Genomic DNA, 10,357 nt, shown 5'->3' with positions numbered 1-10,357 from the left:
TAGTTCGGACTCAGCTCCATCCATTTTGCCACTTAGTCTCTGAAGTGCCTACGAGCTATAAGAACATAAATGGTAATTGTTTGGTTGGTTTAGTGCAAACTTCTGATGGATATTTTCAGTGTGAAGGAGCAAGCAATCTTCTCTCAGTCCCTCTGAAGCTCTGATCTTAATCACGTATGTAAGGCTTTTAAGTCCTGTATCTTGCCATGACATTTCAATTAGGTCAAATGAAAAGACATGTAAGGTAAATGAATTTCCTTTGAGACCTAATTTAATCTCCAAAGAACGAACATGGAATGAAAGATGTAGAGATTACCACAGATAAGCTACTGGCTTCATCTGTGCTTTGAGTCTTTGGAAGAAGACTTAAATTATGCCTTGAAGCAGGTACAAGATGTCTCAGGAGAACGGAAATAGGTTAGAGCGCACTCCATCTGCAACTTTAAATGCAAGCTTGATAAAACTAAGGTCTTTGATAGCAAAGCTGGCGGTCCCAGCTCCTAGGGAAGAGCACCCAGCTCTTGGAGGACACAGACACTAAGTGACCGCAGGACTTGCCTCCTCAAGGGAGAAGCCATGAGCTGTGGGAGGTTGTAACCCGGAGTGTTTTCTTTAAAGGCTATAGGAGACCTTCAGCCCTGAAGACCAGGAGCCAGCAGGACCCAAGCTGTGAGCTCCAGGCTCTCGGCCATGCCCCCGGCTGCCGAACGTGTGCCCTGGCGCTGGCTGGCAGCGGGCAAGGCATCGCGGAGGCTGGTGCTGGTGGTGGTGTTCGTCGCGCTGCTGCTGGACAACATGCTGCTGACGGTCGTGGGTACGGCATGCGGCTCTCGCTGTGCTCTTTGGGTGCCACCTCGGGGTTTCGGCTCCTCGGTCGGTCTCCAGATGATGCCGGCAGGGTCCTTGCGTAGGGAGAGCCGTGGGGAGGGCTGGGTGCAGGGAGCTTGCACCAACATCTAGCCAGCACCATTCAGTTCAGCTCCATGCTGAGCCAGAAAACGGAGTAAAATCACTAACTAATCCCTCCCCTGGCTTTTCTTCCAGTACCGATCGTCCCCACCTTCCTTTATACAACAGAATACGAAGGTGCCAACAGCTCTGTTGCCCCAGCCCAGACTGAGCCAGCTCCTCCAGCCTCGAAGGCTTCTCCTTTCTCCTCCATGTTCTCCTATTTCGACAACACCACGGTGACTGTCTCGGGATCCACAAGCATCGTGGACTTGGCGAACGGGACGGAGAGCAGCCGCCCACCGCAGCCCCCCGCCAGCAGCCCACCACTGCCAAGCGGCTGCCTGGAGGGCGAGGAGTTCCTCGCCAAGGAAAACGTCCGCGTGGGGCTGCTGTTTGCCTCCAAGGCTCTCGTACAGCTGATGGTCAACCCGTGCTTGGGTCTCCTGACCAACAGGTAGGTCAGAGACCTGGTTTGTACCCGGGTGTAGCCCTTCGGGGACAGGCAGCTCCTGCCTGCTAAAGAAATCACCATTAGCTGAGCAGTAAAGGTCTGTGCTGCACATGTGCAGCTCCTGCAATCACAGAATTACAGGAACTGGTGGGTAAAATAGCAAGGGGGAGGATATATGCATCAAAATAAGCACGAATTTTACCTTTTCTAAAAGCCTACGAAGGGCTTGCAAGTTTATTACAACATAAGCCTCACTAATGCTCTCCTCAGGTGCAGACAGATGCTATTTAATACCAGTAACCATCAAATAAACAGACCAAGATTCCCACCCCGCTATGGATATAATGATGTTGTTCAGATTTTCTGCCCGAGTTTGAATTTCCCTTTGTCTCTAGCAGACACGTGTGAGGGGCTCTGGGCTCCTCTCCACATGGTCTGGGTGGGCAGATGAGTTGGCAGAACAGAGCCGTGTCTCTGGGTGTGCTTTACAGTATTATCTGGGGGCACTTAGACACTGGATGCTTCCTTGAACAGCGCTCACGGGCACATCCACAGGTTCGGGAGATGCTCACCGGCCCACAGAGATGTGTGTGTTAAGGCTAGGCAGCAAGACCAGATCTCAGCCTGGAATGAGGAATCCTCCCTGAGATGGTGCCTCTTTTTTCCCTTTCCAGGATAGGATACCACATCCCCATGTTCATCGGATTCGTTATCATGTTCCTCTCCACAGTCAGTGAGTATTGCCCTTCGGTCTGCCCTTCATACGCAGCAGCACAGGAGAAAATACTTTGGTCTGTGCCTGCACCGCTGTTCCCGTGCAGTAGAAAGGAGTGAGAGCAGAGCAACCGGTCTCAGAAATCGGTGACAAGAAAGGATGAGTGCCACCCAGCACCTTCCAGCACCCAAACTGGTGCAAGCTGAGGCCACTGTTACCCTCTGCAGGGTTTTAATGCTCAGTATGCAGTTCTGCCTGACGCCGTCTCTCTCCTTCCTCCGCAGTGTTTGCTTTCTCAGGCACCTACACCTTGCTGTTCATCGCCCGAGCCCTCCAAGGCGTTGGGTCATCGTTCTCATCAGTCGCAGGTAAATGTTTTAGCTACACCTTAGTCTGTGCGTTAGCTCCCCTCGTCTGGGTTCAGTTATCGTCTCAGGAATGATCAGCAGCACAGACACAGTGAGTGCCTTCCTCGGCTTCAAACTCCACCTCCTCGCTGCGCCTGCCTGGCTGGTGCAGAGGGTGCACCCACACAGCCCAGCCGGCGAGCAGACAAATCCCCCCAAAAGCCCAGGCTGCTTTCAGAGAGGAGCCCCACCACCACAGTACCAGCCAGCCTCACGTGGCCTCTGCTTTCTCTCCGCTCCCAGGCTTGGGCATGCTGGCCAGCGTGTACACGGATGACTTCGAGAGGGGCAACGCAATGGGGATCGCTCTTGGAGGCTTGGCCTTGGGTGTGCTGAGTAAGGAAACCTTGTTCCCAACGGGGTTTACATCAACGGCATCTCCAGAGCCGTGTCAACCATCACCTACGGCTTCCACCTGCCTGGCTGTGCCCCTTCCCTGGCGGCATTCCGTGGGCATGGCTAGCCTGTCCTCCTCCCTCCCTCTGCTCACTCTCCACGGCCGCTGCCCGCTGGACCCGACACCTTCTCTAACAGAACCCATCACCAAACACCCACTGGGGGATTCGGAGAAAACCACGACAGCAGGAGCCGAGCGCTGCCACCCCGGCGCTGGGGACGGTGGCACTGCCGCTGTGTGACGCACCCTTTCCCTTGCAGTCGGGGCCCCTTTTGGGAGCGTGATGTACGAGTTCGTGGGGAAATCATCTCCCTTCCTGATCCTGGCGTTTCTTGCCCTCTTGGATGGAGGTGAGAAGCCAAATGGTTTAATCCTACGAAAAAAAAAAACGTGAAAAGATTTAAATGCGTTTCGGGAAGAATCTCACAGGGCTGGTGTGAAGGAAGAGGCAGATTAATACAACATGGGTGATATCATCAGCATCGGTTATTCTGTTATTGCTAAATCATATGTTTTCTACCACCAGATGCATGACATAGCAATACAGTAAGAATTAGTCCCTCATTACTTAATAAACCCCTTGATTGCTTTAATGGCTTGAATAGCACATTCAGTAAAGCTCTTTGAACTGTGAATTCTTTGTAAAAGGCACACTTGTCTGCAGCCTCTTCACCATGCCACGAAGGAATTAGGCTTTGCCAGCATAAATGGTGATCCTTGTTCTTTCTCTGATAGCTGTATTACTGATGCAGGCCACGAGAGCCTTCAGAGAGCAACGGCAAAGTTCTAGATAGCAGAAATGTGCATTTTTAGTGGGAAGTATTAAGCTAATTAAATTATAGTCACAGTTACCATCCTTGCCTAGATGTAATGCAAGACATCTTTAATGAAGCATGTAAGAGCTTTTGGAAAATGAAACGTAGGTCCCATTCATATGAAACTTTCTTTTTTAATCCTATTCTTTTCCACATCTAATTTCTGTCATGCTCTAGTTGTCGCTCCCCAGCAGGCAGCTGGCAGCCTGGCGGAGAGCATTTGCATAAATCACTGCTTCGTGGGTTGACAAAACACTTCTAACACATTCCACTTCAGGGAATTTTGCTGCTCCCTCCTGTGGGAGCAGGGCTGGGACCCACCTCTCCCTCTGCCCGCTTGAACGGTGTCCCCAAACACAGTTACTGCATGCCCGAGGGCTCTGCCGATGAAAGGGGTCATGCTGAAGGAAAAGCCAAAGGGAAATGCAGATTGAAGCGATGCTGTCTCCAGAAGTAAGCTAACATCAGTGTTTTCTTCCCAGTTTTGCAGCTCTGCATACTGCAGCCCTCGAAGATCTCCCCCGAGGTGAGTACAGATACGCGAGCCGCTGCCAGGCGGTGTGAAGGAAGCGGGCGCTCGCCGGGGAGGAGGGCTGTGCCGGCACCGAGCCAAGGCTGGGTGTGAATGCACGGGCAGCTCTCAGCCGACATAACCCCCTTTGCCATCCCGCAGAGCACCAAAGGCACGCCGGTGTTCACCCTGCTGCGAGACCCCTACATCCTGGTCGCTGCAGGTAAAGGCGGACATCAGCACGCACCGTGCTCCTCTTTGTGCCCCTGCGTCTCCTGATTAAAGAGATTCACTCGTGCCTGCTTGAAACAGCAGCAGAAAGTGGCTAAAATAGAGCATTTCTCCCTTTTCTCCCCGTCAGGAGCCCTCTGCTTCTCCAACATGGGGGTGGCCATGCTTGAGCCCACCTTGCCCATCTGGATGATGCAAACCATGTGCTCCCCGAAATGGCAGCTAGGTAGGTGCCATGCTTTGCAGCCTTCACTCCTGAACAGTTGCCTGATATAGTTCAGCTAGAACCGGTCCTGCTTTGGCACTGCGAGATGGATTGAATAATCTCTTATATCATTCTAAAAACGAAGAAACCATATACCCTCACCCGCACAGAGTGAGTGATCCCAGACTGCATGTTGCTCCAATTTGAGCTGGAAATGTCCTTAGTGATAGCTATACAATGTGCTTTTCTCTATTATTGAAAAAAGTGTATAGAATCAGACTCCCCACAAGAGCAATAACACTGGAAGAAAGGCTGTTTCGTGCACAGGAAGCCTGTCAAATCCCATCTTCTGCAGGGCAGATAATGGTATCATGCTGGGCTAAAATTGTGGAGCCAGATGGGTTTTGCAGAGGCAGCTCTGAGTAAAACAAGGCCATTTAGAGAGTCCCAGGCAGGACAGGATGGTACCAGCTGCCTGGAAAATGTGATATGGAGATAACATTGTCTGTGTTTGCTAAAAAAAAAAAAAACTAATTGTTATAAAACCCAGTTGGCTGAGGAATGACCCGGGGGGTGCCTCAGGCTACACTTAGATCCCAAATTGAATTGCAGCCTGGGAGCAGGAGGGCTGAGAGAGCTCCTAATCGAGTTATCCTCTGGTCAGGCAGGCGCATCCACCCCGATAAGAGCCTACGATGCTTCTCATGAGCAAGTGATTGAGCAAGGATGGGCGAGGGCAAAGCAGCATCCCAAGGCTTCTGGCAGTGGGGAGAAGGGACAGCATAAACCACAAATGTCACAGGCTCAGAAATGCACTCAGGGCTGCTCCTGTCACCACTGAACTCAAGGGGAACTGTTGAAGTGACTTAGCAGGACCCAGAGGTCAGTGGACATCAAAGAAAATCCCAAATATATTCACTAGATTTTCAGGTACCTGAGATTTGAGAGCAGTTTGGATTTAGACACAACTCAGCTGCAAGCCACCCATCTCACAAGCCATTATGAACTCAAGGGGCTTCGGTTTGCCCACTCCCATAATTCTGGAAAAAAAAACACGGAAGAGCTTGGACTAAACCTGCAGGATTAACTGTCTTCTGTAGCTGTTAAAGAGAGGAGAGAAAATTAAACATAAATCAGTGTGTTTCAATAAGGAAGTTGTCTTAGTGAAATGGAGCTGATCAGTTTTATTTATAGTAGGTGGGAGAGTATATTAAAAATAAACAACTGGTAAATCAGCAAACAGTGCAAATATTTAATTTTTTCTACATAATGATCCCTAAGCTTTTTACTTAAGCAGTTATTTTATTCCTCTTTATTTAGCAAGTGAAAAGCAGAAGGCAAAGGGAGAAAGGTGGAAGGGGAAGAAACTATGGCAGGAGAGAAGGATGAGTTTATTAAGGCAGAGGGGGTGAAAAAGTTTGGCATTTAGCACAAGATCATTCACCCAGATCTTGTGGGTGAATCACTGTGCCTCATTTCCCCCCCATCAGTAAGCAAATGCACTTTCTACGCCTCTGTCTTCATAGAGGGATCCCCACCCTTCTACAGGGCATGGAGCAACGGGGCAGCCAGTGCAGCCGTGACACGGAGCAATGGCAGTGGAGGACACGGAGAAGCACCACTGCATGGATGGGCACCCACAGAGTGGGCACCCAACGTCAGCTTGCCTTGCCTGGCTCACGATATTCTCCAAATGAGAGAGGCAGTTAGTGAAGTGAATATTTTTGCAAATCTCCTGTATTTGCTTGGGGGTGACACACACTTTTTTAATTCTCTCTCCCTCAGGGATGGCGTTCCTCCCTGCCAGTATATCCTACCTCATCGGCACCAATCTCTTCGGGATTCTGGCTAACAAAATGGGCCGGTAAGTGGAACATAAGAGATTTCATCTCAACCCAGCCCAGTCCTGTGCTTTCAGCATGAATTATGCTCGTGGTGTTGTGCACACTGAGAACATCTGCCCTCTCCTAACCGTGGCTTCTTTGCAGGTGGCTGTGCTCCCTGATCGGCATGGCTGTGGTGGGAATTAGTCTCCTTTGTGTAAGTAGCACAAGACAATTTCGAGACTTTTGTGTAGAAGAACCACAGGGGCAGTGAGGGCGATAGTACTGAGATGGAGTAACGTGCCTGGCAGTCAGTGGATGTTCAGTGGCTGCACGTGTGTATTGGTATCTATGTTACACCTTCACACCTCACACAGCTCTTCTGGCCTCACTCATGTATCCTCTCTCTCTCCTCCCAAAGGTACCTCTGGCCAAAAATATTTACGGGCTGATTGGCCCCAACAGTGGGCTTGGCTTTGCCATAGGTAAGTTGTCAGTGGTCAGGCTGCGCAACACAGCTCAAACGCAGCTCTCGCCACTGCCCGTGGAGAAGGCAATGACTGATCAGGTCCTTCTTGCTTTGGGCAGGAATGGTGGACTCCTCAATGATGCCTATCATGGGCTACCTCGTGGACCTTCGCCACACCTCCGTCTATGGCAATATCTATGCCATAGCTGATGTCGCCTTCTGCATGGGCTTTGCGATCGGTATGGATGAACTCTTCCCCACGGGATGACGCACTCAGTGTGTATCTCACTCGGTTTAAGGCTCCCTCTCCTCCACCCAGCGTTCACTGCAAGCAACCGGCACCGAGCCTGCAACCCAGTCACCGCAGATTTATAGACCCCCTCCAAACTGGAAAGGGACCTTTTGCTCTCTGTCATCTTAGCCTTTTTTGATTTTTAAATTTGCAGGTCCATCCACAGGCGGTGCGATTGTACGAGCTATCGGGTTTCCCTGGCTGATGATCATCATTGGAGTTATCAATATTGCTTACGCTCCTCTCTGTTGCTACCTGCGCAACCCTCCCGCTAAAGAGGAGAATATTGTGAGTTTAAGTATACTTTATTCCCTTAAAGTATAGGGGATTGATAATCCAGAGATTTTGGGTGCGATTAGAATAAATTTGCCAGGGATTGTGTCTTCCCTTTTGGGCTCTACTCCGCCCTCAAAAAAGGGACAAAAAACTCAGACAATAAAACCACAAAAGAGCTATGGTCCTTTCCCTAACTCACAGCTTGTATTCCCTGGGCAAAAGTTGTTGGCTGCTTTGGCTTTCTCTAAAAGTGGTAATGCTCCTGTTAACTATTCAAATTAATCACCATTTTTACTAAAGCATGATTTCTTCTCTTGGGCTCTACTCCGCCCTCAAAAAAGGGACAAAAAACTCAGACAATAAAACCACAAAAGAGCTATGGTCCTTTCCCTAACTCACAGCTTGTATTCCCTGGGCAAAAGTTGTTGGCTGCTTTGGCTTTCTCTAAAAGTGGTAATGCTCCTGTTAACTATTCAAATTAATCACCATTTTTACTAAAGCATGATTTCTTCTCTCCTTTTTTTTTTGCCCCATGCAAACCAAAAGCTACACCACTCAGAAAACCCTGCGCGATTTCCCTCTCACAGATGACAGTGATGTGGAGGCAGAAAATGCGGAATAGCAAGTGCAAAGATGTGTGCCCTGTTTTGAAGCTAATATTACGTTTACAGAACACGGATGTATTAGCACCCAAGAATAACCCAGCCTCTCCCAAGACTTGTAGACACAGGATGGACACAGGCTGCATCGTTGGCCTGTTCTCTTGGCCATGCAATCCACAGCAGGGGATAGAGACCAAGAATTTGGAGGCTCTATCTGTTTAGTTAAGCCACTCATTTGCTGTGTGACTTCTCGGCAAGTTATCCAAACTTACGACATCTCATCTGTCAAAAAAAGTTACAAAGATGAGGAGAATCGTATCATACTGTCCTCCAGAACAGTATTGTCTTGGGCACAGCCTACCCATGCAGTGGGGGATAACGTCAACATCTCTCCCAGATGAGTCCAGTGGCAGTTGTTAATGTCTTTAAAGCGCTATTGTTCTTGAAAGAAAAGCACTGGAGAGAACGAAAATTAAATCAGTGGCATCAGCTTTGGGAGATTTCTTTCTCCAGAATTCTGCTATAATCCCCAGCATGAAAGCTCTCTGTAACAACAGGGCACTATCCATCTGTGTCACTGCCAGTCCGCCAATAAAGATGTCACTGTACTGCTAATGTGCTCCACGCTCCTCTGAAGACAGTTAAAAAAATGTTCATTGATGTCTCGGTATAGCTTTGTGTTGTGCTATTTATGTGCCACTTAGAGCTGCTTGTGTGTCCTTTCCAACATCCATTACATTAATTCATTTATTTGAAGAACTCTAAGAAATTCAAGTAGAAATAGGGCTGAAAGTGGTTTTAGACTCTTAGACACAGACTCAGGCAACAAAGCTAGTTAGATCCCTTGTGATTATAAGTGACTAACAGAGCGTTTTTGAAAATCCCTGCCCCTCAGCTGAGATGGGGTAACGGGCTGTGTTTGTGAACCTAACCCATCGCAACGAGAAGTACAATAGATTGATTTAATTGCCCTTTTGCAATTTCCTGGCCACAAGTTTAGAAAGAGAGCAGCTGCACTGTTAACAATAATTATTGAGTATAATGGTCTGTAAAAGTATGTTACAGTTAAGTAAGAGAGAGAGTGTGAAATAATAGAGGTACCAAATTAATTTTATAAGTATCAGAGAAATTCCCGTGATCTCATTTTTTCCAGTGAAACCTCAAACTTACAACTTCTCTGGTTCCGCTGTTGGCAGTTTATATAAACTCATTTCTGTCTTGTATGAGCAGTTGTGTAATGCACAGCCATTTCACTTGCCAGAAAGAACAGATGATTCACTGCTCTGGAGCCCCAGCAGCACAATGCAGATGCGCTTGCCAGCAGGGAAACAGGAGGATAATAACAATTCATCAAGATTTGGTACCTTATGACTCATTACCAAAGGTCATAAATGGCTATTGTCAGGCAATCCCACATCCACGGTGGGCCCATTGCCCCTCACTTTGCACATACAAGATGAAATTATATTTCTTAGGCTGACTGGAAATGACTAATGCTAAGCCTGTTCTCAAAACCAGGTTATTTTCATCTTCCACCTGTTTCCCTGCTTTGCCAAGAATAAAAGGAAAAAAGTGTTTGCTTTCTGTAATGGAAGGAAAAAATGCGAGCTCTTCTATTTGGGGATCTATTCGCACCTCCCAGTTAAATATTAACACTGAACCCCTCTGCGTGCCCGGCGGCTGGTTGCTCTGGAAACCCACCCCCCGCGAGCACCACGAAAGCAGAGGAGCCTCCGATTCCTGCGAAGTGGGCTCCTCGCCAGCCGCCCTCCCCAGGCAGCTCACCCAGCAGCACTTTGCTGTTCGCATCGGCCAGGCAAGTCAGGCTCTTTCCTCTGGCATTGGCAGCTCTTTTTTGATTAATAAATTAGCTGCAGTGCCAATGACGTTGATGGAGTTTCTCTGCTCCGAGTGAAGAATTAGGCCGTAATCCTTGCACCAAATGACCCGATTTTTTTACCCACCCTGCTGATAAAATTCATCTAATTCTTGAGTGCATTAAGAGCGATATAGACAGGTACCACTAGCTCTGCAGCTTGGGGCGAGGGAGGGAGACAAGGTGGATCCCGGCAGCTGCGGAGGAAACAGTTCTCCCACCGTAGGGAGCGAATCTGCAGACAAACGTTTCCCTCACAGCTCCTGCGGTGTAAAATTAACCAGTGTGGGTCTGCCCTGGGAGCTGACCCCGACGTTGTGCCCTCCGCCACTGAGG

At 48.9% G+C, this 10,357-nt stretch overlaps 1 protein-coding gene across 1 annotated transcript; it reads left to right on the top strand.

Moving 5' to 3' along the window:
• Window positions 1–690: 690 nt before the first annotated feature.
• SLC18A1 (solute carrier family 18 (vesicular monoamine transporter), member 1) lies at window positions 691–8,165 on the top strand. The gene is made up of 15 exons (XM_009574850.1): window positions 691–814; window positions 1,045–1,405; window positions 2,077–2,135; window positions 2,402–2,485; window positions 2,768–2,860; window positions 3,182–3,271; window positions 4,219–4,262; window positions 4,410–4,470; window positions 4,609–4,704; window positions 6,469–6,547; window positions 6,672–6,723; window positions 6,928–6,991; window positions 7,095–7,214; window positions 7,422–7,555; window positions 8,070–8,165. The coding sequence occupies exons 1-15, from the start codon at window positions 691–693 to the stop codon at window positions 8,163–8,165; spliced, it is 1,557 nt and encodes a 518-aa protein (XP_009573145.1).
• The last annotated feature ends 2,192 nt before the right edge of the window (window positions 8,166–10,357 follow it).

The sequence above is a fragment of the Fulmarus glacialis genome, unplaced genomic scaffold (genome assembly GCF_000690835.1).
Source record: "Fulmarus glacialis isolate BGI_N327 unplaced genomic scaffold, ASM69083v1 scaffold28553, whole genome shotgun sequence".
Classification (NCBI taxonomy): domain Eukaryota; kingdom Metazoa; phylum Chordata; class Aves; order Procellariiformes; family Procellariidae; genus Fulmarus; species Fulmarus glacialis.
This window is presented reverse-complemented; position numbering and strand designations above follow the sequence as displayed.